The sequence below is a fragment of the Rousettus aegyptiacus genome, unplaced genomic scaffold (assembly GCF_014176215.1).
Source record: "Rousettus aegyptiacus isolate mRouAeg1 unplaced genomic scaffold, mRouAeg1.p scaffold_m13_p_14, whole genome shotgun sequence".
Classification (NCBI taxonomy): Eukaryota; Metazoa; Chordata; class Mammalia; order Chiroptera; family Pteropodidae; genus Rousettus; species Rousettus aegyptiacus.
The window spans coordinates 2225607-2252504 of record NW_023416289.1 but is presented as its reverse complement, the minus strand read 5'-3'; the positions used below and the strand labels follow the sequence as shown (position 1 = coordinate 2252504).

The following is a 26898-nucleotide window of genomic DNA, read 5'->3' as shown; positions in this document are numbered from 1 at the left end:
ACCTTTATGCCGAAACATTGGGAGGAGGTGGGGAGCGCTACAGAGATCCAGAAAGGGAACCGGCCAAGGGGTATGAAATGTTACGTTCTACACTGAATGATAAAAATTTGAAAACGTATTAACTACACCTGAAAACGTATAGAGTTTAAGTCAACACAGAATCACGACTGAAGACAGGTATTTCGATTAGCGTCTCCCTGCACGCTGTCCGCCTAGCAGGCGACCTGCTGCACCTTGGTAACGTCTCATTTCATCTACATATCGAAGTTACGACGTTGGTGGTGCAGGGTGTCCTGCAGGCGACAAAGGCCCCGCTGACCTTCCGTTCTGCTGAGGCTGGAGAACGTCCAGCAGGAGCTGTTTGACCTCGCTGGGCGACAGCTGGCATAGGTCTGTGGCCGGCTGGTCCCCGCTGCGGACCCGCAGCTCGTGCTCCATGGCGTGGATGATCCATCTGGAACGAAACGGGAGCAAAGTCGCCGGAGGCTTCGCGCGGCGGGGCCCTTCACTGAGAAGCCTCGGACTTCCGAACCGCCGACGCCCGGGCTCCCAGGGGGCTCAGGGGCCGCGCGGGTGGATCGGACAGGTGAGGCCTGCTCCTGCGGGCACGGAAAACGTGAGAACGGGGTCGGAACGCAGGCTCGTGACAGATGAGCGTCTACCGACTTGGCGTGAGGCATACGGTCCACGAGCAGCTGCCACACTGCTATTTTCCGAATGCTGGATGCATGCGGAAAACGAACAGGGCGAGAAAGGTTCGTGTTAAGTGGAGGACTGATACTCTGCGGCATGCGCTGTTCGTAAAATAATTCTTTATTACAGAAAGAACTGCAATGTAATAATTCAGGCAAGCATTTATGGAACACTATTTGGGTGTCCGGTATTTTCCAAGGTATAGTTATATGCCTAGAAATGCCTGAAATATTTAATTGTTTTACGTGTTAAGTAATTTTATTTTTCAATCTGAGACGCTTTTGATAAGTATTTTTATAGTTTCATTTCATTTCTTTCACTTACTGTATTCCGAGGAAAGAACTCAGAAAAACTAGTTAGGCAAACCAAAGAAAACTCTGGAAATAAAACCGTGCCTTAGGGGACCAGAACTCTCCACACCACTAGGAAAAGCTAAAGGATCCGTTTTACACAGCGGACGCCTGTGCTTTATCCCCAAACCCTTCGGCAAGCACTGGATGATGAACGGGAAGAGCGCAGCTCCGCACCTGGGAGAAACGTGCCTGCTTCCGCACGCCGCTCTGTGCCCCAGCCCGGGGTGGGCTGTGGAGCCACGCCGCGGGGAGAGGCGGCGTCTCGCGACAGCAGCGGAGAGCCAAAGGGGCTGAGTTACTACACCCCAACGGGTCGTCACCCCTCTCCCGATACACTCCTTTGAAAGACAAGCCACATATCGCAGGTACAGAGGTGAAAAGGTTGGGTGGAAATAATCAAAAGATTAAAGCCCTTCTTCCTGCCACGGCTGGTTTGCAAAACGACAGAGATGCATGCTCCCGGGGTGGCTTTAACGGCTGCCTGTGGAAAAGATGGTGGACAGGTGCTAAGCCTCCCAGGTGAGCCACAGGTGGCGTGGACCAGGCATGCGGCTCTGCCTGTGGGGCCCGGCCACGAGCTGTCCGCAAAGGGTCCCTGCTCTGTGACTGTGCCATTCCCACTGCCCTCTGCTAAGGTGACCCCCAGCTCTTTCTCACACCTTCCCGCCCACGCCTTGTCGTGGCCATTTCTGGAAGTTAGGGGTTTAACTAGCCTACCAGTCAACCGCGGAATATGTGTTTCAAAACCCGGAGATAGATTTACAGAGGCAAGAGAGATACACAAGGGTGAAACATAATTTCAAAAACACATACGCTTTCCATTACCACAGATAGTACGTAATATATATTTGTTTCTTAGTGGTAAGAACAATGAAAACGACAAAGTGTTTGCGAACGACAAAATAAACGTTTGTGAGATTCCGGATACGACAACGGAACGAGCAACGGAACGGCCGTTCACAGCCCACGCTCCTCTGATCGGGCAGAAAGAGAAACTGGACCAAACCCACGTCATCTCCAAAGACTAGACTTTCCTTCCTTGTTCATCTTCGTCATGAGCGGCTACCCTTCCTCAAAATGTCACATGAGCATAAAAGTCACAAGAGTATAGTTACTTCGGATGCGCTGATGTTAAAGTTGCCCATGAAACGAGCTGTTTCAGTGACAAAATGCCCCACGGGACTTTCTCTAGATAAAAAAAAAAAAAAAAATTCTATTTTTACTTTTAAAGGTTAGACAGAGTTGCCCAGTTATTATTTTCTTTCTTTCTTTAGTTAACAGTAAAATTTTACATTTGTGGCAGCTTAGTACAATAGAAAGATCGTCAAATAAACAATCTGAAGACCCGCCTTTTGGTCTCCCCAGCAAGCCAATGGTATGGAAAAAAAAAAGTGTGTGTGTTGGGGGTGGGGGGGATGCTGCTCTAGATGAAAAGTGAGTTAAGAGACAACTAATGCCAGGCAGGGCCCTTGTTTGGGATCCTGATTTTTTAAAAGTAATTTTGGGGACAAACAGGGAAATCTGAATAACACTGGGTATTAGATGATATGAAGGAACTCTCACTCATTTTGTTGAGTTTGATAATAGTACAGTCATTATTAAGAAAAGTTCTTTTTTTTAAAGAAGATAGGTAGTTATTAATATTGAGAGGTAAAAGTCAAAATGTCTGGGGTTTGCATTATAATGCTCTACGGGTAAAAAAGATGAAGCAAATATAGGAAATGCAATTTACTAGCAACTACTTATACCACTTAAATAATGGACATATGGGAATTTGCCAAATTATTTTATTATTCGACATTTAACATTTTTCATAACGAAAAGCAAAAACAACAAAGACAGACGCGAATACAGATTCTGACGCGTATCAACTATGCCCTAATGGCACGTCGATTTTCAGATGGGAACATTGCTATTACTTGTTCGGCTCACTACATGGAATTATTTTGAGGAATAAATAAGACAACATATGTTAGAAGGTTTTTGAAATGATAGAGTCATGAGAGCGGTGGCAAACTCCTTTTACTTGACTTTCAGACTCAGGCTGGGGGAAGGTCATCCAGCTGTTGAATCCCAGTCGTGGAGTTACGCAAGTCAGCGAGACCCCTTCTAACTTCGGGAGACATCTTCTCCTAAAATAAGTAACTTCTTTATTTTTAAAATGCTTTTTAAAGTCTTCCAAGATTTTGAGTTATTGAAACGAAACACAGTCTATCACATCCACCTTTTAAAACCTGCACACCATAAACAAAGGTAGCTGGAGATCTAGAAATTCCCCTTCAGGCTTCTTCCTTCTGTTCACAAAATCTCAGCAGTTCTGCGAGCAAATTATAGAAAATGCTGTACTCAACAGCCACCAGAGGAAGGTAGCTGTTTTTCATTCATTCGAGCACAAACGAATATAACTTATCTGTCAGATTTTTGAAATACATTTATTCATTAAAAAATATTGGCCAAACTAATCTTTTTTGGCATGGAATTCGTCAGAAGACTAAACTGAAAACAGCCTTAGACGTAAACCGCTCTGCGGCAGTCAGAGACTTAAAGAAAAAAAATGACTGAGTGACAGAAAAATCAAAGACTTGCCTCCACTTCAGGAACCACAGCGAGGTTCCCTTGCTGGAGAAGTGTGACTTCTTCCCCTCGTGGCCCCTGACCTGCCGATTCCGACGTGAAACGAGGAGAGGACGACAGCGAGCGAGTGCTCAAGGTCAGGAGGAAGGTCACGCTGGGGCCCGACTCCCGTAGACTCAGGCTGCCAATAAGCACGTGACAGAGACACAGCTGCTCACGACTGGCCATCAGCCCCCACAGGCGTCGAGGCCAGACTGGGGGACCCTGAGCCCCCCGGACGCCCTGGGGGCGCGGCGTGCACAGGAATCTGACCCCATCGGCAAACCGGACGGCTGACGTTTCCCGAGAGGAGAGAAGCCGTGAGGGGCAGCACTGATCCCCAGTGGGAAAAGACCCGGTAATGACCATCTGGAGGCCATTTCGAGATGCGCAGGAGTACCTGCCGAGCTTGCCGTTAACGAGCGTGTGGACGGCTGATGTGGCCTTCTCCTGAGCCAGACGCGGGAGATGGGAGGTGGCGGGGGGCTCACGCCTGATTCATACGAACTCGCGCGGGGCGGCAACTGGGTCGGGCAAACAGAGCCTCCCGTCTGGCGATCGGAGAACGACTCGCCCAGAGGGAACAGGGGAAGGGGGGGCTCCGCCACCCCACTGCCCTACCGCGTCACGTCCATGTCAAAGGCAACGGCCCCCGAGGAGCAGGGAGCCCTGCTCACGACGGCCGAAGCCGCAGCAGGCGCGTGGCCTTCTCTGCGCCCCGGCCGCGGGCACCGAGACACGCGGCGTGCCCGGGTCCGGGCAGGAACGGGGGGAGAGTACGGAGGGGTCCGGCCGGGACGCCTGACGGACAGGCCCGCAGCAGACAGCAGGCGGCTGGAGGTCTTCGCGGTAATGGGCCTGCCAGCAACGTGATCTATTTCAACATAAAAGCCAGAGTGCAAATCGATAATGAGACAGCAAATCGAATCATCGTCAGACCAGAGGGCCCTTCCCGAGGGCAGGATTAACCTTGGACAAAAGAGGAAAAAAACGCGGCGGGCTTGGTTTCAAACAACTGAGGCCGTGATATATAAATAAATTAGAAGAAAAAAAGAGCCCAAGCCTGGGAGAGAGAGACAGAGACAGAGACAGGCAGACACACACACACACACACACACACACACACACACACACACACAGGCGTTAAAACAGAGCGCACACAGCGCAGGGACTTCTGGGCAGGGTGCACCATGACTAAGACCCGTGTTTAGTTCTCGCCATCCAGCCCAGCGCATTTCAGGAGGGACGTGGTGCTGGAAGCCGACCGAACTGCCAATCATGATCTACATTTTAAAAAGAGAAACAACACCAAAAAGTCAGGGACGAATGAGTCTGACATGCTTTAACTCAGAAGTTTAAAAATGGAACGCATCCTGCAAATCCTCCTCTCTCTCTTTTAAAACTGCCATGATCACAGCCGCACACACAAGGTCGGCAGAGGGACAACGGGGCCGACGACTTAAAAGAATCCGACGTTCAGGGCTCCAGAAATAAGGAGTTTGCTCGCCGATTTCAAGCAAAACGAACAAAACCTACTTCATTCCCATGAAGAGAACGCAGCTTCAGGTCAGACTGGAATTCAAAAATGGAAATTACGTTGATTTGTGGAGAAAAGATAAGTTAGCCCAAAACGCTGAATAAGCACTAAAGCTTAGAAAACGGAGCTGGTACGATCCCGGGAAACGCTCACTCCAGCTCCGAGGCGCTGTTTAAACCTCCGCGGGGCGCTATGGCATCTGTGACATGGGCGTCCGTGACACAGCGCGCTCTGCAGGGTGGGGACCCTCACTTCACATTCAGCCTCGGAGAAACACCCCGCCTGTGACCACCCCGCCTGTGAACACCCCGCCTGGACGCGGAGACTCAGGTTCCTTCTCATTTAGAGACAAGGCCCACGAAAGACCCCTTTCCGCGTCCACACAGGCGGTAAGCCTGGAGGTGACGGTGTTAAAGAAACAGACCGAACGAACCAGGGCACGTGCCGACGTTCTTATCGCTGATTCGAAATACCTCTCAGTCTTTGGAAGAGAGAATTTTAAAGGATAAAAATGAAAGTCAACTTCTCTGCAGAGTGAGTTCACTTCTCAATCAAAAGAGACGGGAGATAAAGAAAGGCAAATTCACCTGAAATATACTATAATTGGAATTGGGCAAGTAGTTTGTAAAATAACTTATCAAAAAATGTTTAAATGAAACTTAAAAATCTAACTTACAAAATAGAAATCTCTAGATTTAGAGAAAATAATTGACATCAATTTAACGTATATTTTTCAGATATTTTTCTATAAATACATTATACGTACAGTATTATTACTGTTCTTTTATTAAAAATAGAATAAGACATTTGCAATTTTTTTTCACTTAATTTATCTTGGAAATCTATAAACGTCAGCATACAGACTTTGTCTTATATTTGTATAGCTACACAGCGTTTTTTTTTTCTGTACGGCTACGACGCTTTATTCAAACTGTTTCCTACTGGAGGATATCTGGGTTGTTTCTGATGTTCGACTATTCCAAACGACGCTGAAATAAAGACTGCTGTAAATATGTCTAAATTCCTAGAACGAGAATTGTTGCGACACGAGGTATGCAGATACTGCCAAAAGAGCAACCAGTTTCTATGCGTAATTTTTGAAGGAAAAAAAAGAGATAATAATTTGCCAAAAGTGCATGTTCATATGCAAAATTAAAACTAAGAAACAAGGAAATCAATCCAACAATAAAGAAGAAGGGAAAAAGTAACGACGAGAAAGCCCAAGTAGAAAACGTCACACACGATAGCAGAAAGACATGAAAATATTTTTCAGTGGCATAAACGAGAAATACATATTCCAATTCAAAGATCGTCTCAGATTGTATTAAAAACACACACAGTGAAAATGCCGAATGTAAAAGCTACATCTACACAAAACGAGAAAAGAACAGTGATGGTCAAGGGACGGAGACAACATGCCACGCTAAAAATCACAGATGAAGAAGTCGGAGGACCTGGGAAATGATTCGATTCTTATGCTTCATGCACTGTAATGGGATCGTGGTTTCGTTTTTAAAAATATCTTAACTCCTAAGAGACAGATGATGAGGTATTTACGGATCCAATGACAAGACAGATCTGTTTTAAATCTAGCGGGGGGCGTGGGCGGGCCGGAGGGCGGGAAGTCGGCGGAGTGTGAACGGAGTACGTGGCCGTCCGATGACAGTGACAGAGCGGGGGACAAACGCTCGCAGGGCTTCCCGGCGCCGTCCTGCACACCGCCGGGGGCGCTCGAAATCAAAAACGCTTTCTTGAGAATTCAAGTTGAAAAGCAGTAAATGACGCCAAGGAAAATACGGTGATAAAAACTAGAAAATAACGTGGACAGAAACCAAGCTTTAAAATCTAGAAAGCAAAACTGATAAAAATGCAAGGAGAACTTGACACATCCATAATTACGATGAGAAAAATCTAAAGATTTTTACCAGCAATCGAGGATCATGTAGAATAGAAACAGTAAAGATACTGACAATCTAATTAAACAATTAGCAAGCCACACACTTGCACACACTCACACACTCTCACACACTCACACACGTCAGTGCCAGACAGACTGCATAGTCTTCTCAAACGCTCGAGGAACACCGCCGAACGGCCCGCGTGTTTGGTGACTCCGTCCGCCCGGGTACCGCCTGACCCTTTCACGACCGGCACATGTTCACGTGGTACTTGTACAATCAAAAGCGTATTCTAAGGGAAAGTGACATTTACACTTCGTTCGGCTGTGACAGGCTTGTTAAACGCGCCACCCTGTTCATCTCACAAACAGCAACGAGTCTGGCACGAAAGGGAGCTGCGGGGGCTTCGGCCGTCCGTCCCGGGCCACCGCGCCGCACGTGGCTGTCCTGCCCGCCGCCAGCGCCTGGCCGGCCTGCCCTCCCGTGCGGCCACGCAAAATTCTTAAGAAAATTCAGGACTGCCAGAGCCCGAATCTTCTCCAAACAGAACACTTAGGGTTTTATGACTAACGATTAGATTTGGGTAGAAAACGGACACGGCGGGATATTTTGAAAGGACCGCATTTCTATTTCAGCGCATCCTCCCGACACCCAGTTTCACTGAAAATCATTCTTCTCGTGGGGCTTGCCCGTTTTACTTCCAGGAATTTTTAGAAGCGTTGTGTTTTTGGTTTTGGGTTTTGGGTTTTGGTTTTAAATCCCTGGAGTGTGATTTAACCGGAGAACAGTTTCTTCACTACATCTAACGTGGGAGGTAAATCACCGGGACTCGCTTCTCCACACCACCAATGCTGCTCCTACAGCTCAGGGGACGTGGGGAGGGGGGGGACCGCCCTGAAAAGCCACCAGCCCGGGGTGGCAGCTCGCACACGGAGGCCAGCCCGGCAGAGGCGGCGCAACATGTCCCCGCGCGCACTCACCCGATGCGGATCTTCAGCATGCCTGTGAACAGCTCAGGGCTGTTGGCGATGACCCAGCCGATGTGGATGACCAGCTCCTGCTGGATGACCGCCTCCCTCTCGTCGTGGGCATTGCACTTGTAGTAGATGATGTTCTTAATCACTCTTGGGGACAAAGGGTTGGAGATCACCTGCTCCTCATGGCCAAAGGCACCCAGGGTCACCTGGAGTGGCAGAATTTTATTATAAATGTCTCCGAGCTACTACGAGACACGAGGAAAAAGTCCGGGCCCGGGATGACTGGCAGGCTGAAATTACTCTGCGCGAGCCAGGGCACTGGGGGAATACACTGCTCCTGGTTTTTATTAAAACGGCTTTCAGAGCACGGCTCCCACTGGAGTCCGCGAGGGCTCGGTCGGGCCTAAGACACGGGCGGGGGAGGGTGCCAGTCAGGGAGGGGACAGGAGAAAAGCAAGAAGGAATATAAGTAACTTGTCCTCAATGGCTTCAATCCTGGAAACTCCCCGGAGGAACCAGGATGCTCCCAAGAGTCGACTTCACGGCACGTCCACACAAGGTAGCATGCGAGAGCGTATCTGTCACCCACTTTCTAGTTTCTCGGGGGGAACTTTTTGCACTGTGACCCTTTCAGAGTTAGGCCCGAGGTCATCCCGCAGCCCCACGTGTCCTGTCCTGGCAGAGCGGGTGCCGAAACACCTGGGGCGTACCTCGCACCTGCGCGGCGGGATACACAGGCTGCCCACCAGGCTGGGGGCGAGAAAGCACAGAGGGGGGCAGTGACGAGGACCCCGAGCAGAGCGCGCCGCTGCAGCTGGCGAGGGGGGCCCTGTGGTCGCTCGCGGTCCTCTGTCCTCAGCCGCCTTGCTCCCCCTTACTGCCCCTCCGTCTCCCAGGCACGGGGCCCCTGTGTTTCCAGAGGTGAGGGGAGAGCAGACACGGGGTCTTTCACCCTGATTTTGCGATGGGGTGAAAACAGAGAACTGCTGATTTATTTCATCACAAGTGGGACCGACCAGTTCCCCCAGGCGATAGCGGCCTCAAAGACCGCCGAAGCCTGCTCACAGGCTCCCGTATGCTAGATTTAGCTCGATTTTCAGCCACTGCACAGGGGCCTAAAACCCAAGGAGGAAGAGCGGGCGAAGCCGTCCGCTCCCCGTCGGGGCTGCTGCCAGGAAGGGCAGCGGACGGCCCGCTTCCTGCGCCTTGGTCGACCTAGCCGATGAGTGGGATGAAAAGTCGCCCTCTTAAAAATTTGGAGAAAATAGGAAAAATAACATGTGAAAGTGATTTAATTTGTTCTCGGGAGTCTTTTCTTACTACGATCATTTTTTTTTCCATTGCTATTAAATTTTACAAGATAAAATAAAGAATGCATTCTAACATTTCAAAAGCTGGGTATCGGGATGAAATCATTTCAACTTTACTGAATTAAGAGTCCCGGAGTATGAGCCATGGGCCAATTTCATGAGAGAGAGTCCGAGCGCTTCGTAACACGAAAGCTTAGACCCCTGGATTAGCGATCAAGAAACACGTCAAAGCACACACAGTCCAGAGCGCAAGATCGCAGGCAGGTGCTCATTCCAACCCAGCGTCGCCTCGGCCAGGCCAGCAGGGCGCAGGGAAACCAGAACGAGCCGCGAGCAGCCGCGGCCGCTCCACACAGCGCATGCGCCGGCGCCGCTCTGCCGGTCACCAAGCGTTGCGTCAAGCCCGGCGCCGGCTGGACGTGCAGGGGCCGCGGGACAGGCCCTGCGCCCTGCCCTCCCGCGGCTCACGGCCCCCAGGGCCGAGAGGGATGCGGTCCAGGGCGTGGACTGCTGGCTGGAGGCGGCTCTGGTGCGAGGGGCACGTGGCCGAGGGCTAGGGGACTGGGAGCCACTCACGTGAAGGGGAAGGGAAGCCACGCCTGTCACGCTCACCTGTCCTTGCCTCGCCTGCCCTACACACCTGTCAGGGCGCTGCTGTGGGAATTACTCTGTTTCCTGGGTCAGCACCTTCACTGATCTTGAGCTAGCAAGGGGCTGAAATCGCAGCCCCGAGTGCAGCCGGGGGAAGGGACGGTCTGCTTGGTGACTGTGCCCCGCTAAGGCCAGGTCTTGCCTGGGGAGGGGCCCTCCTGTTCACGCGACCGTGAGAGGCCCAGGACACGGAGGCTGTCAGACTGGGAGGCAGGGGTCCTGCCTCGGGACATCCATGACCGCGACCGTGACTGTGACCGTGACCGGGGGGTGTGAGCAGACACTTACCTGTTTGCCCTGCACTAAAACGTTAGTAATGGACGGGGCCAGGCTGTCCACTACTTTACTTAAGAGGCTTGCTGCGCGGCGCACCACCGACCTGGGGGCAGAGAAGAGAGCAGGCCAGAGGGTCACAGTCCAGCCCACGAGCGAGGGGGCCGTGACGGGGGGCACGTGGGAACCGCACGGGTGGGCCTCACGCGGTCGTGGGGCAGGAGCGCTGAGCCCGAGGCAGTGGCCCTCGCAGCCGAAGCGCCACCTGCAGGAGCCACCACCCGGGGCGAGGGGCGGGCCCGCGGCCTCGCCTCTGCCACCGGCGTCATCTGTGCCCACTGTCAACTTGAAAAGAAAGAAAAGGAAGGCGAACTGTCCCTTCGTGGGGAGCGGGGAAGGAGGAGGGACTGAGTATTCTGATTTTGCATCAAAAGATGCATTACTAAGCCTGTCACTGGCCGGTGTCATCTGTTCCTACGATCACTTTAAATCATGTTTCTTTTGGTGCCTAGACGACCAGACTCCTGGGTTAGGGGCTCGGTCAGGGCTCGATGTTAGGAAGTGATACAATGAGATACCAGCAGTTACTTTACTGGATAAAGCCAGAATGTTGGAGGAAGGAATTCACGCTGCTATTTTTACATTTCTGAAAAAGTCTTAGACTATAAGGAGATTTTTTTCTTCAAGCACAGCACATGCAATACATAAGATTTTTTTTTCCCTCAAAAGTAAAAGTTCATGTGGAACTTTTCAATGGAAAAATAAAGAGTAGAGTGAAACTGTGTTCTTATATTTCAGGATATTCATAAAAGCCAACCTATGAAAAAGATTTCTATTCCTTAATCTCAATATAGATGAAGTTGCAAAAAAAATCAGGTCCATAACTGACGAAGTTAGTGACACAAACACTGCCTACTTTTAGAGAAGCTTCCATCCACACGCCTAAGACCGAAAGATGTTTCGGATGCGCGTGAGCCACACACTGCGAGCAGCGCGAGCCTCCAGGCCCGGCGTGTTACCTGCTTCCCGTGCACCAGCAGGGTGGTAACGTGTGGGGCTATGGAGGAGGAGAATTTCTGGGTGAACGCAGCCACGGAGCGCACCGCCAGCCTGCGCGCGTCGGCGGGGAGCCGCGGGAGGGAAAACACAGTCAGTGAAACGCCCGGGAGCCCGTCGCCACGCGTCGGAGTCGGCGCTCTGAACGCCGCTAGGGAACGCTCCGTCTGGGATGCGAGTCTAGCAGGCGAAGCGAAAGCCGGCGGGGGCCTGGCCCGCCCTGCGGCCGCCCGGCGGTAGGCGCCATGGGCCAGCCCGCGGGCCTCGCCGCGCTGCCGACTGCTAGTGAAAACCTGAGATTTCACCACAGCGTCGTTACACGATTTCTTCTGGGTTGGAACGGTATATTTATCATAATTATAGAGTAGAAATACCATTAAGAGATTTTTTTTATTAATACCCTTATTTTAAAGATTAGAAACCTGGGAGTCACTGAGATTAAGGGAATTTCTTATATTTCTTGAGGCTTTTTTTTTTCCAAATTAGAAAATAATCGGTTATTTAAAAAAAAAAAAAAAAATATATATATATATATATATATATATATATATATATATATATATATATATATATAAAATCTTCCAAAATGTTGGATTCTGCCGGTAAGACTGTTAGAATCGCTTCGCAACGCGGAGGGCCGTACGTCGGAGCGCACCTGCCCCACTGTGAATTCCGACGGCTGTCCCCACTGACCGCCTGCCTGTTCCAGCCTCTGGGACGAGACGGCCCCTGCCGAGCACGCTGGGGTCGTGGCTGCTGTCGCTACTTTTCCAACTGCACTCACTGGGGTTCACTGGGCTTATGTGTGGGGCAGCTGCCTCCTAAGTGCACGGTTTGGGCTTATGATCAAATGAGCCGCTGGTCTCTACGTGGCCTTCGTTCCGGGACAGCAGAGCTGTCCCCCCAATCAGAGCAGAGCTAGGACAGAGGGGTGCGGGGCGGGACAGGGGGTGCAGGGCGGGACACAGGGGGTGCGGGGCGGGACACAGGGGGTGCGGGGCGGGACAGAGGGGTGCGGGGCGGGACAGAGTCATCGGCACGGCGTGTCGGAGAATAAGTGCCAGGCACCATCCCTACGGACACCTGGTAGCACCTCGAGGGAGCCGTGACGCGAGGGCGAGCAGGTGCCCCCTCGGAAAGCAGAAGGTGTCACCGTGCGCTAACCTCAGAGCTTCGAAGTAGGAATCAGGCTGAACGACCAACCACCTTTAAGGCTGGTCCGTCACCTACTGAATATGACGCCACGAAGCACAAAACATAATGACAAGGACAGCGATACGAACCACAGCTTCTTGCTGCCGGCTCTTCTGTAGACTCTCTCGATGTGGTCGGAAACGGTACCTAGGCGTTAGACAGCAGTTGGTGTTGGAAAAAGGCTTTCAATTAAATGCATGAACGTATTCTCCTTAAAAAAAATAACTCCCGGATTTTCATCCTGACCCACCAGAGTTGGTGCGCCCACATTCCTTAATGTTCCGAACTACCTGACAAATCCTGTTTATCGGGGTCACGGATTTAAAGACGCGACCCATGTTACATTGCGTGAATGTGCCCCCTCCTTGAGGATGTGATTTCAGTGAGTACTTTATTTCTTTAAATTTATTGTTTTCTTGATTAATATGCAAGCTAAGCACTTAATCAATAAAAATAAGTTATTTTAATTTATTGCAGAAAATAAAAAACGGAATACAGCAAATTGAGCAAATACTGTAGACTGTACATATATGATTCTTCATGTATTCATTCACCAAACTTCACGGAGACCCTGTTATGGGCACGGTCACCCCAACATCATACACTTTGCTCGAAAGACACCGCGTGGCTTCACGCTTGGGCACCGATCCACGTGTGCTCTGGCCCATGGCTGGTGCGTCAATGAATTAATCACATGACGGGACAGAGCGCCAAAAAGGAAATGAGGGTAAAGAATAAAAACTTTATCATGTTACCCTGAACGAATCGGATAAAATTATGTTCAGATTCTATAGGTGCTTATGATTTTCAATATATCACAAGGTTTTACAGGCTTAAAACGTTTAAAGTCTTTCAAAAACCAAGTAAAAGATGAGCATTACTCCCATTTATAAAAATGGTTTAAAAAATAATTACTTCAGCACTATCATTATAAACTGTTTTTTGTAAGTTTTGTTTTATTTTAAAACACTACTAAAATAACTGTTCTGAAATCTAGGTTCCTAATGAAATGTCTGCTTTTTAAAAATTCTATTTAAAGTACAAATTTCAATGAATGTCCTTGATAAAATCAGGATTCTGCTTATACTTACACTTTCATCACTAATTAGAAATGAGAGATTGTGTGTGAAATTTGCTCAAAGTTCTACTTTAATTAGTTAAGAAAATTAGGATTATTCGACTCACATGTCTAACACTCCAAAAGGCTATCTCTGAGCTATGATAATGTAAACGCAGTAAGTAGACCTTACTTGAATAAGCAATTACGTTTCATCTGCTACCAAAGGTATAACTCATACTAATGACCTTGCCGTTTAAAATACTGACTCAGTTTCTAATGCCAACCAAATCAACACACCCCCGTGGACAGAGGACTTTCATCCGGATCAGCCAAAAACCTTGTCTAGCTAGACATTAAGCACTTGCAATGTGTTCTGCACTGTTCTTTGTTAGAATGTTCCGGAAGCAGACCACGGGGGGAGGATTCAGACTCCTGAGGGGAGTGACTCAACAGGCAGACGTGGCTGTCAGGGGTCACGGGGTTCCCGCCTGACTGCAGAGTGGACGTGGACATGGTCAGAAACAATTCATTTCTGTTAACAGTCCTTAGAGCACAATTCTATCAAGTGCCATATGCCATTCCAAGCAACTGCTGCCAACCAGCTATAATTTTTACAGCTGTCACAATTCAACATTGTTCTTGAAAACCTATAGAAAATGAAACCGGAAACAGAAACTGTCCCTAAGCAACCATGGCGTTGTCGGCGTTAAGAGTCCCAGGCAGAACCTGGGTTCCAATGCCCCTCGGCCCGCCAGAGATGGCGAAGCGTCGCTAAGCAGTGTGGGTGTCCGCACCGGACGGCCCGTTCCGCCCAAGGGGCACGAATGGAGATTTCCCCCTCAAAGGAGGAGGAAGCAAACCGGGGCGTTTGGGTGGGCGTTCGCGACGCGCATCGGGACGCGGTGGCGGCGGGGTGGTCTCACAGTTTGGAGACGCCCCGACGCGCGCCCTACCTTCCTTGGTGATGAAGTTGGGGCCCTCTCTCTTGAGCAGTATGCCCAGCAGGATGACCTGGCCGCACAGGCAACTGCACTCCTGGAAACAAACGCCGCCGTGAGTGACAGGCGTGAGACGGGGTTGAAGATCACCCCGGGGCGGCCGGCCCGGACGCGCACGAGGGAAGATAGCTAGTCGCTGACACACCAGAGAGGACACGCCGCCCACTCGGCAGGACTCGGCGCGAAGGCCGGCGGGCTTCCTGGGGCGGCGGGAGTCAACCCCCGAAGCTCCAGAAAACAAGCTAAGCAAGGGGTAGAAAAGGAGCCATCTACGAGCAGCGGGACGTATCCCGCCACTCTGCGAGGGGCCGGCACAGCCAGCGGACTTTCCCGGTCCGTAAATGGGAGCCGGGTCGCTGAGCACCCGTCAGGAACACACGCACGGAAGGCGGGGCGTGTGGCGGTGCTCGTTACGTCCGGCCGCGGTGCGCGGGCTTCGTGTCCACGCCACATGCGTGCCCACGCAGCTCCGGAGACGACGTCCGCCGGTCACGAGGACCGGTCATGCCCGGAGACGACGTCCGCCGGTCACGAGGACCGGTCATGCCTACAGGCTCAGAGTCTTATGGCCCAACAAGATGCTATGATATTTACATTTCTACCCCTAGAATTTCAGCGTCTCGGCCAAGTACCACGCTCTGACCCCCTCGCCTCCTCTTTGAAAGTGCAGAGCGCCTTAGGGGCGGCAGAATACGAGGCCACTAATGTAACAGTCATATGGCTGTGGTCACGGGCCTGCTCTCCCCAGGGCCGGGGACTTAGAGCGAGCACCGACCCAAACGCGGGGCAGGGGGGTGGTCCAGGCCGTCGCCGCAGGGCACCGGGGCCCCCGGGGCAGTCGCCACTGGCGCGGCTTCCTCCGTGGTCACGAAGGCGCTTTCGTATCCAAGACAACCCCGCTCGTCCCCACTCCCCGGCCCCTCCGAGACCCTCGCGCTGACGTCAGCCCGCGGGGGCAGCCTCCGCCACGGCCCCCGCTCGGACACGCCATCTGCCTCACTGCCACCTCCTCGGAGGCCCGGCTCTGCCACCCCGCTCGGGGCCCGGGGGCCGCGTCGTGCTCGCCTGCAGCTTTTGGAGAATCTCGTGGGTCGGCCGGCTTTTCCACTCCGCCATGGTGACATCCGGCTGCTGCTCCAGCTCGGGGCTGTTGGAGGCGCTGCTTTGCCGTTTGACTTTTGAGTGTTTGGGGAGCTCCAGCTCCTCAAAACTCTTAAATTCTGGAAGCCTAGAAATGAAAAAGAAAAGTGTCGATTTCCTGCCTCTCTGCTGCAATCCGCAGAACGACAGGAACGACCCAAAGGGACTCACTCCTCCGTGTCGCTGATCCGGAGGAAGTCCAGCTGCTCGACCACGGCCCCGGATATCAGCGTCTGCAATGGGGACGAGAGGAGGTTCACGACCACGGGACGAGGAAGGTCAGTGCAGAAAACAGCCTTCGGTAGGACACACTGCGACACAGCTGTGTCTGCGGACCAAGCGTCCCGACCACTGAAACGCAGGGACCCAGAACTCTACCTGCAGGCGGTCAGCGTGGACCTTGACCCCTCCGACCATGCCTTTTTTAAAGGACGCCAGCATGTCCAGAATGGGGCTGAATCGGCTGCCTCTGAAAGGCACAAACGGATCAACAAAATGCGCACGTCAACAACAGGACGAGAAATGAACCACCCACCGCTGAGTGCCCTGTGCACAGACCAAGCGCCGTGCTGCCCACCGGGAAGGTGCAGAACCCCGAGGAGGCCCCGCCCGCAGGGGGCTCCCCGTCACGCCGCGTGCAGGGGGCTCCGCGTCACGCCTCTCCTCTTTCCTCGACGTACCTTATGTTGTCCTCCCGGATGAGGACGAGGAAGAGCGGGCGCCCGTGCATCTTCCAGTACTGCTTGATGAACTGCAGCGCGTTCTGTGAAAACAGGCGGTGAGGTGGGGGCGGCGGCGCTGTCCGAGCGACCGGCACGCTTAGGCGCCAGCGGCAGAGCCAACGAAACGCGCCCGCACCGCGGCAGCGCGCAAACGCCGCTGACACGGACGGTCCGACACAGACTCGTGTACAGGCATCGGGCGCGCACGGTAAGCCAGACACCACTCCGACTTTGAACTCTGCTCCTTGCAGTAATCGGAGCACACGGCTTGGTGCCGCGTGCGTGCACACACGTGCGCACGTGGCCTAATAACACGGTAAAATAATGGTCCCGGGGAGGAAAAGCCGCCCCGGGTTATCATCCAGAAGATCCGTTCTCACTCCACATTATTATGCATTTACGTCACAGCAGGCGGAAGAGACTGGACTGGGTCTGCAGAGACCACCAGAACCGGGAGGGTTCTGTCTGACTCAGCTCCCGCCGCCCTCGCCGTCACCGTCACCACCGTCAGCCTAAGGCCTACGTGACACGTCGCCACGTGCCAGGCACTGTTCTGAGTAGTGCTTTACATATGTTAACTCATTTAGCCTCAGCACAGGCCTGTGGTTATTCAGCTACGACGACGAGGAAACAGAGACACAGAGAAGCTAAGTGACTCGCCCCGGATCACAGGGCTGGTTAACGCTGCAGCCAAATTTTGCAGGCTCAGTCCGGTTCCAGCGGCCTGCTCTGGGCCGTGCCTCCGCCTCTCTGCGCTGCCAGTGGAAGAGGGAGTGGAGGAGAGTCTAAGCTAACGGTTAGGAGCTAGTTGAAGCTTTGCTTGACGTCGTTCGGAAAATTATTTGCCTAGCCCAACTTGTGTTCAAAAAGAGATAAACCACGACTGTCACGTGAACATGGTTTCCAAAACAGCCGCCCTCTGGCTCTCCCTCCAAAGCTTGTGTGGCCCTGGAGCCACACGCCCAGGAGCGCTCACTTTGACAACATGATAGGATCAGGCACGAGGAAGTCGCCCCATTTGAATAAGGAGGTTCTGAAGCTACCTTTATGTCATCTATCAGCAGTAAAACGTCTTGAGACATGTAAAAATCGCTTAGGTCGAAGATGATGGGGTAACAAACCACGGTCTTTCCCAGGATGCGGTAAATCTGTAAGGAAGGACCAGACGTAAATAAACACAGAGCGGGCCGGAGGCGAAGGGACGGCAACGCGAGTCCTACCGAAATTTAAAACTGGTGCTTAATTCTGCATGAGCAAAGGAAGTAAGATTTTTGTAGAGGCCTCATGACATTAAGACCTTTGAAAGTTTCTTGGTTGAACCCATATGCCAACCAACTTGAAGTGGCCCACCTGTGCGCCACGATGGACACAGCCTCTGTTTGAGTGAACACTGTTTTAATCAGGCATCTTACGAGCTTAGAAATAACACAGAAGCAAGATGCTGTTCGTCCCTAGAAGACTTCCCGATGGCAGACGAAACGCGTGCCGAGCCTGACTTGTCTAACGATTAGGAGAATGGGCCCGAGAACACACACGGTCTTGTGAGCACCTTCGAGGTCCCGAGGCAGCCAATGGGCCTATCCGGCCTCCCGGAGAGTCCCAATTTCTCATTGATCCCCAGGTGGAAATAAGCCTGTAAGACACAAGTTTGTCAGTCAGAGCCGGGCAGGGATCCCTCCTTCTCTCTTCTGCCCGTCCCCCCGCCCCCATGCCGACTGCCGTCCTGATATTTTATTATATTCTCAGAGAAAAAGAGGCCAGGGAAACCTCATCACTGGACTTGTATGCGAACAAGCTAGCCAACGATGCCGACTTAGATTTGGGGCCTGGGGAGACCGGAAAGCAAGATTCTGGGGGATCCGCTTAGCGATGTTCTAAAATTTGACGCTGTTTGTACACCGTCGTCACTGTACACCTGACGTGGCTCGCTCTGATTTATAAACGACACAGAAGGACGAACGCCTTATAGTTTTAAAAAATGGGGCCGCACGCCTCCTACTAGATCCCTACCTTCAAGTATTTCCCACCAAAATGGAAACTTGTCCTTCCTGATTTGTCTGATTGCATGGATTTTGTGAAGTTTCAGCCACAGGCTACGAGTGGATGGTTCCGTTAACTGTCGCCGCCCCTCGGGCAGCTTGCCCTCGGTCACCCCGGACCGGCGCATGCACCCACGTCAGGGTCGGCTCTGTGGCTGCCGCCTGCACGGCCGTGTCCCTAGATGACACCCCTGAGCCGGCCCTGTCACAGGACACGGCTCGTGCTCAGGAGCTACCTGATGGGGGAAAGAGGGAAACCGGACGTCCTCCCGAGCCACGGTGCTGGGAATGTGGATTCTGGAACAGCGCTGGGTTTAGACGAAGCCAACCGGCCGGAAAAAGTCCGCTCTGAGCGTCTCCGAAACTACAGCGCGCACGGCCCCCTCCCCTCGGTGGGCGCCCGAACTACTCCGGATGTCGTCTTAGACAGCGACGATGACATTAATCAGCCACGCGCAAGGTAGAATGGACAGATCTGGGCAGACCTCCTTTACGTGTGACTCGATTTCCCCCAGTGTCCGGGGCCGCGGCACAGCGGCCTGGGATGCCGTGTGCACAGCGCTAGGGCCTGGGCTCATCTCCACTTCCTGCCGCCTCCTCGCCTCGCCCGGGCCCCCCAATCCCTCTTGGTCTCGGTCACCCTCTTCTACTGTAAGAACCTCCCCATCACTCACAGCTTGGTGTCATTTTAAGGGGCGTCCTGCTCTAGGGGTCCCCGCGCTGCCAGCCTCGTGTCTTTAGCAGGGACAGGACAGCTCTGCGTCCGTGAGGGGGGGTCTGCCGCTGCAGGACCGGTGCTCTGCGTGGCCCGACCCGGGTCCCGGCGCGGCCGCCGGCAGGCGAGGCCCGGTGAGATCAGCAGCAGCTCCGAGGCCCCGCGTCTGCTCACGCGGCGTGCGCCCCACTTCTCCGAGCTTTTAGTCCTCGTCGTGGCACCGACCACTTATGCCAACCTCCCCGACCAATCTCGGTCACGCGAGGGACTGCGCCGAAGAGTGCGTTTGCGTACTGGACAATCGGCAAGTGAGGACGGCGGGTCGTCAACGGCTAGCGGAAACCGACAGGGTCCCGTCGCTGGCAGGCCCGACGCACGCACGCCGGCGTCTGCGAACCGCCGCGGCGGCCACCTGCTCGTCCCCCCCGAACAGGTGTGTAAGTGCAGAGAGAAACGCGCATGGTGCTTTAGGACCACTTTCGAGGCACAGTGAACCAAAGAGGTGGGAATCGCTTCAGATTCCAAGGAGTAGCGTGACAGAGAAAGGACGTTATTAGCAATTCGCATCTAGATGAGAAGGTCTCTTTAACCGGTAATGAAATGGAAAATAATCGAGTCAAATGCAAAGGTTAATTTTACACGACTCATTTGTTATTTAAGGGCTCGGTGGAGGTGAGTAACAGCCTCTAGCAAAGAACAGAAATCATCGGCGTCTGGATATACTGTACACACGTGTGATAAAGCGGCTTTCTCGACTTCATGGGAGAGACGTCTGGGTTAACGGCCCTCTCTCGGAACCGGACTGTGACTCCGGCCTGTTAACGAAGTGGGACCGCGTGCTCTGCCCGTCCACGAAGCAGCCGGGGACGGAAGGAAACTCACCTTCACGAGCTCCTGCTGTGGCCATATCTGAATGGGCTCTGCCTGCTGGGGCGTCTGCGTCTGAATGCCGTACGTGTTGAGGAAAACCTGAAGCCTGAATAAAGAACACGGTTTGGGGGGGGCGTTTTGAGACAGTGCGGTTAACAGTCTGGGAACCGCTGACGGAGCAGGGAAGCGGCCACGCGGCCGTGGGGCACACTTTTAAGCGGGTAATGTCAGCTACGCGCCCTCGGCTCCGGGGTCCAGGGGCTCTCCTGGGTCCCTCACGAAACATCGGATGGGAGCTCTGGGGACTGGCCGAGAGGGGAGAGGGCGGCCACGGATTCGGGGCGTCCCCGCCACCCGTCTGCGCGCATTTCTCAAAACTCCACCCCAGGCGGCATTGGCACTGGTCGATCTTTGATAGTCATATGGACGGCAACAACGTGGTGGCCAGACATGGCCAGAACGTTGCTCCGGCCCTTCAAGTGCCATTAACGACATCCTCAAGGGGTCTGTGGGCTCAGCCTCTACCGCCACACTCAGCAACTCAGCAGAAGCACTGAGACCCCCCCCCGCCCCCCAAGGACCACGCCGCCTGCCCGGACGTGACCCTCCCCCGCCCCTCAAGGACCACGCCGCCCGCCCGGACGTGACCCCCCCCGCCCCCCAAGGACCACGCCGCCCGCCCGGACGTGACCCCCCCCCGCCCCCCAAGGACCACGCCGCCCGCCCGGACGTGACCCCCCCCCGCCCCCCAAGGACCACGCCGCCCGCCCGGACGTTGTACCGTTGGCTCTCCGCCACGAGGGCCACGTGGACCACCACGTCGTTCTCCAGCGGGCCCTGCAACACAGAGGGACGGGCGGGGAGGACGTGTGAACAGACGCGGTCGCCCCCGGCTGCGGTCAGCGTCAGGCGCCACGTGGACCGTCTCCGAGCGGCGCGCTACCATGGCAGACATGCGCTGGCCGTGCGTGGCCACCCGGCTTTGCTTGCCCTCCACCGCTGCTCATCGATTTGACGGTGTGGACAAGTCATGGAGCACCAGGGGACGGAGAGCTGTAAACCTGAGCACCCCTGGAGGGGCCGGGCCGGTCGGGCTGCTCTGAAGGATGCATAAGAGTGGCCGGAGGGCCGAGTCACGGTCCATCATTTAGCTCTGAAGGGAAGAGGAGGCACGAAAAGGAAAAACCCCGATTTATGTATTCTCGGTAAAAAAACAAAAAAAGAAAAAGATCGAGGGTAAAATCGTCCGTTTGACGTCTTAACCGCATAGAAGGCTCGCCCCTCTGTTGCTGGCCCGCTTCCCTTTGGCACCTGATACATCAAAACAGCTTGCTGCTCACACGTGGTCCCCGTGGTGGAGAAGGGGCCCCCAGGTGACGAGGTGATTCGTACGGTGTTCACTAAAGACAAGCTGTTGGGCTTGGCAGTTCTAATCAAAGACAGTGCTGATTATCCGCTTCCCTTCTTTGTGTGGAAAAGATTCACTACAGCACATGTCAAAACGAGCCCACTTTTAAGCCCGTATAATCGACAGAGAACATAAGAAGCACCAATAAATTATGGTATTAGGAAGTTCTGAAAATATTGATCGAATATAATTTCTTATAGTAATGACACCGACATTCCCAAAATTATACTAAAAAAAAGCCATTTGATTTACCATCAGTCAGCTCCTCTCTTGGTATTCAATATGCCACTGGAATTTATGTATGATGGAAAGCGAGAAATATCAGAATACATATATCAGCAGTAAGTATCACACAGTCAAAGGCATGGTTCCCAGAATCATCATGAAAATGCCATTTTGGGCAGATTTCCACGTGATTTAAATTAATACGTTAGAGAAAATACGATGTGACAGCCCAACAAAAATAAATATACATTAAAAAAATGCTATAAATTCTATTTTATTTGATAAAGACCTTAAAAGTTAATGTTACTCAAAAGGATGAGAAAAAATTAATTATCCAGAGTCTCATCACGACCTCCGATGACCGATGACAAATGAAAAAACACTGAGCCTTTGTTTTTCATTGGATGAAATCTAGTATTTACTTCATCGAAAGGAGAAAACGAACTGCTAGGCACCGTATTTGATGCAAAATAACAATAAAGGGCAGTAGAGCTCGCTCCGGTTCCAGACCCCTCCCAGGACAGCTGCCCCCTCCTCCTCGCGGAGGCTGCGGGGTACCCACGTCAGGGAGGAGGGAGAGGAGAGAAGGGACCAGAAGCCGGCGGAGGACGGCCCGCCTCCCCCGAGCTGGGCAGCCTCAGGGCGGGGTGTGGGGACATTCCAGTCTCCGCCTGGGGGCCTCGCAGGTACTCATGTAGGCTCATTAGGCTTCATCGGTAGACCTGGCCAACATTCGGCATTTTTTCATTACATCCATTTTTCAGCAAAACCTCATTAGCCGAAGAAACCAGGCAGATGCTTGACGCGTCTCGGTTCTAACCAGAGACGCGGCGTCCGCGGTACTCGTCCTGCAGGAGCCAAGTGACAGGCGAGGCGGGCAGAACACGGCCCGTCCTGACCCGAGCACATGGCACCTCGTCCTGACATTTCCAGCCGGGCCAAAGCAGCGACAGGGAGGAAATGACCAGGAAGCAGAGGAAGGTGAGTGGTTATTCCTGAGGAGCAAATCGCACACTCGGCTGAGAGAAGAGCCGGCCGGGGAGAAAACGGGCCTCTCGGGGCCTGTGTTTCTACAGTGCGTTAGGGTTTGTAAGCTTTCTGCTTCAGAGGAAAACAAGCGAATTTTAAAAACTGTTCCCAGACCTCAGACGCACAGGTCTTTGACAGCGGGCCTTTCAACAACGCAATTATCAGGGAAGAAGCTGCTGATTGTCACTCTGTCACAACAAAACGGTTTGTTAAAGCCGTTTTCACTCCTTTCTAAGCACGTGCTGATACTGGATGTTCCTGTATTTTTATCTTAAAGGAACACAGTGCTCACCATACCTTGCCGAGCTCTGGAGACAGGGCCACCTGGACACGGAGCCTGGCTTCGACCACTACCAGGGGAAGAGCAGGTGAGCGGGAGGTCAAGAGTCACCACAGGACCGGCCAGTTAGCTGCCCAGGCCACAGTGTCTCAACTCGCCTTCATGAGCCACTCGGCTTTCTTACGACGGAAGATGTTTTAAATAACACAGGAAATAAAAAGAAGCTCACAACCATAAATAAGGAGAATAATAAAATGTGAAGGCTTTCTCATGAGAATTCATAAAATTTATAAAAATTATAAAATTGTATAAAAATTATATATACTATATAAATATGGCCTTCTCCTAGCTTCTGAAAGTGATTTTCAAAAGATATTTCTTAGGCATTGTATTTCTAATTCAATGTCATTCTTAAGAAGTTTGGGATGTAACAGGACAATGTAACCTGAGAAAGGTGACAGACAATTAAGTCGTATCTATGCCAAATCAGAACTGTCCACACATGGCTCATTTTTTAAATGGAACCATATTCTAAATTAAAAAAAAAAAGAATCTGTCCACATTAAAACTGGCTTACGTGTGTGGGGGGATGGTCTTAATCAGAGACAAAGAGATAAAAGGAATGTAACAGGTCGAATACTCGAAATTTAATTGTTTCTAAGCTGAATATAACCTTAAAAATATATTCAAACGGCTCCTTACTTAACGAGAATAATGCTTCCTTTACATCTTCCCAATTCTTCACAAATTTAAATCTTATCTTTTGCAAAGCAGCCCGACTCTAATTATAAAAGTTTATACAAGAAGTATCTTAATAAACAATGACCATCAATAAGGGCGAACTCTCTGTATTAACCGATGTCACCCCAACAGACTTAATAAAAATAAATAAATAAATAAATAAATAAATAAGGGCAAACTCTCTGAGTACTCAAATAACAAAAACGAATAATATATTTTCCAACGGAGAAGAAAGAATTGCCAGAAACCACCTCGCCGTTTCGCGCCCTCCTGGTAAGCAATCGATCGGCACATGCTCGCTGGCCTCTCTCTGCGGAAGCGCCATGCTCGCTGTGGAGGTGGGAGATGCACCGAGACAAGATGCGCTGCTCACGGAGAATCCCGCCGGGAAATCAATAGGGGCGTCGGGCACAGGACAGAGGCACCAACGACGCGAGCCCCGCCCACAGCGATTCTTCGCCTGACCAAACTCCGGTCAGGCTCCTCCCGCACCTTCTCCTAGGTTCGTATGTGTGCTTCCTCATTAAATCCAGTTTGAGCAAAAATCTTGCTAATTCGGTTTAGCCAGAAGGCCCACCCTTGATGCCTGATCAGGCCCCTGGCCCCCCAGCTCCCCAGGAGGAGTCTGCTCGCCTGGCCTGCTTTCGGCAGAGAATCCCGTTAGGTCAGTTTAGCCAGAATCCCCCTTCCCCGGGATGTGATGTTTCCTCTCAGTGACGGCCCCTCCACTGACCCCGTCCCACCCCCAGCTGTGAGCTCCCTCTCGCCCAGGTCAACTGTGAAACCCCACTGCGCAGGCCCTGAACGAACCCTGCCTGCTCATCTTCAATCAGTGTCACCGACCAGGTTTTCCTTGATGCCCACGTGTACGCCGCCGTGTGTGCCGGGGTGGGCAGGGCTCACCAGGCCACGCCCAGGACGCTCCGGCCACGGGTCTGAACCCGTGTGGCCTGGCGCATGTCTCTCCTCTTCGAAGCTATAGAAAGCGGGAGTTCAACAGAGGCTCTCGAAGATCTTAACAGTCTCGTAATTTCCACCACGCACGTGAGGTACAGGCAATAAACGTTACGGGCCTGGCAAAAGGTCTTGGATTTTATTAGTGAAATAAGAAGAAATCAGCTCCTGTCTGTCACAGAGCTACGGGGAGCTTTACGGCTTACACAGACGTATTCGACTTAAAAAACCGAACAGTCCCAAAGCTAGGTTATGGTCTGGAACAGTAGGTTTGGACCAGTATATCTTAGGAGAGTTTTTAGGAAGCGATTTTCATTTTTATGCTTTTTAGGTAGTATAAAGTTGAATTGTTTCCCTTATAAACGATTGCCTTATTTTCATAACTAATAAACACTACGGAATATAAAATATTACATTTAGCAACAGAAGAGCTTTGAGTACAGACCTTTTAATGAAAAGCAATTTAGTGACATTGATGGCCTTACAAATGCTATAATGCTGCAGTAAACATCAAATTTTAATGGGCCCTTATTAGGGTAAACTTCTAGAACAGAAATTATAGTAAACGTATATGGTAAAGGAAATCCTGACAGAGCCAAATTAAAAAAAAAAAAACATTAGACATTTAAAATAATGTTTTATAGACTATGAAAAATAACTATGATTGCATAAATAAGTGTTAATGAATTTCCAGCACGGCTGTAACCATAGAATGAAGAAGCTTATGCACAGTAGTAGCCAAGATGCTAAAAATAGAATGCTTTCCTCCAGACTTTCCAGAATTTTTCTCATTCTCCTTAATGAGAAAGTAATATTATTTATAAATAAATTAATTGGAATAACATAAAAATAGCAACAACGTTTATGTAGCTCTCATAACGTGTCAGACATTTTGTGGGAGCTTTAATCATATATGGCCATCAGGAGTTAGGAATTATTATCCCTATTTGACAGATGAAGAAAGTGAGGCTTAGAGAGATTACTTAAGCTGTCTGAGGTCACACAGTTAATAAGTTCACGAGACTGGGTTTTCAGCTACCCTGTATGATACGAAGCCACCACACTGTAACCCCTTCTTAAAAATAAAAGTTTATTACATATATATAGTATTCTTGAATCTTCAGGAAAATAAATCGTACAAAATTTTATGCAGCTGTATTTCAGAAAACAAAGCACAAAACCTCCTTTTCTTCATTAATTGGAAGAGTGAGAGACCAACAAGTATATACGTTCTTAGCTCAACTACGTACACGAATTAGTAAATCGGGATTGACTTTCACCCTAAATTTAGAAACTTCGCAGCTCGGAAAATAAGCCCTTGTGAGTAAGAAGCCTTCCTTTCACATTGGCTCTTTCTCCAAAGACTGTCAAAGTGGATCGATCCGTTTTAATTGGCATCTGAAATGCACTTCTCAGCCAAACGGAATCCTCTCCAGGGTGGTTCGACACACGTGACCTGCTCCGTCGTGATAATTCCACCCTAAATGGAAAATGCTGCTCATATTTTATTCTCCGTTACAGTGGCAAAAATACCCAGCACCCCCCAAGGACCTCGGGAAAGCGGGAAGTCCTCCGGGTTGGAAGGCGGCACCCCCTTGGAATGTGGGTCCTGATGTAAGAGGGGGTTAGAATAGGGCCGAAGGGTAGGTTTTTCTTCAAAGAGCAACAGACCTTTAAAAACTATTGACAGATTCAACGTCAGACAAGAAGAGGAGGCAGCAAGTCCCAGGGCAGCCCATAGATTTGTTTATCTCGACGAATAACCAGGTTTCATCCTCGGCTCAGGGCGCCAGACCGGGCAGCGGCAGGGACTGGGGCCCGTGGAGAGCTGTCGAAACAGGCCTGGGTCGAGGCAGCCCCTGCGCGTCCTGGTTCTGGACCCCGGAGCCTGCTTCTTCCCGTGAGCCCATGCGTCCTCGTCTACGTTTCAGCCAGGACTATAAGAAACTTTGATCTTGTAGATGAAATAGTTCCTTACCTCGCATGCTTATTTCTGGAACTTTTCATTTTGATAAGTTCAGTGGGTTAATTAGAATGCTGTTATTAAATGTGTTTTAAGTTCATTTCTATTTTTTAATTTAACTGTTCTCAGTTCTGAATGTTTCTGATCCGGGCATTTAATTTTCATCGGCTCTGGTATCAACAGTCTCTGACAGGAGGCT

General features: G+C 51.4%; 1 protein-coding gene across 6 annotated transcripts in view; it reads right to left on the bottom strand.

Annotated features, from left to right (window-relative positions):
• Nucleotides 1-26898, bottom strand: part of PHKB (phosphorylase kinase regulatory subunit beta) — a 94648-nt gene that overhangs the window by 3617 nt on the left and 64133 nt on the right. For 5 of the 6 annotated variants that reach the window (XM_016147632.2, XM_016147631.2, XM_016147633.2 and 2 more), the window contains 13 exons: nucleotides 20881-20936; nucleotides 20112-20205; nucleotides 18025-18108; nucleotides 17519-17623; nucleotides 16434-16516; nucleotides 16132-16222; nucleotides 15925-15986; nucleotides 15679-15841; nucleotides 14569-14650; nucleotides 12645-12702; nucleotides 10321-10411; nucleotides 8075-8277; nucleotides 320-454 (listed from right to left, as the gene is read on the bottom strand). In XM_016147632.2, coding sequence (XP_016003118.1) covers nucleotides 320-454; nucleotides 8075-8277; nucleotides 10321-10411; nucleotides 12645-12702; nucleotides 14569-14650; nucleotides 15679-15841; nucleotides 15925-15986; nucleotides 16132-16222; nucleotides 16434-16516; nucleotides 17519-17623; nucleotides 18025-18108; nucleotides 20112-20205; nucleotides 20881-20936 — 1307 coding nt within the window. Of the gene's footprint in view, nucleotides 1-319; nucleotides 455-8074; nucleotides 8278-10320; nucleotides 10412-11324; nucleotides 11416-12644; nucleotides 12703-14568; nucleotides 14651-15678; nucleotides 15842-15924; nucleotides 15987-16131; nucleotides 16223-16433; nucleotides 16517-17518; nucleotides 17624-18024; nucleotides 18109-20111; nucleotides 20206-20880; nucleotides 20937-26898 lie in introns of all 6 variants that reach the window. The other variant, XM_016147635.2, reaches the window with a different exon arrangement.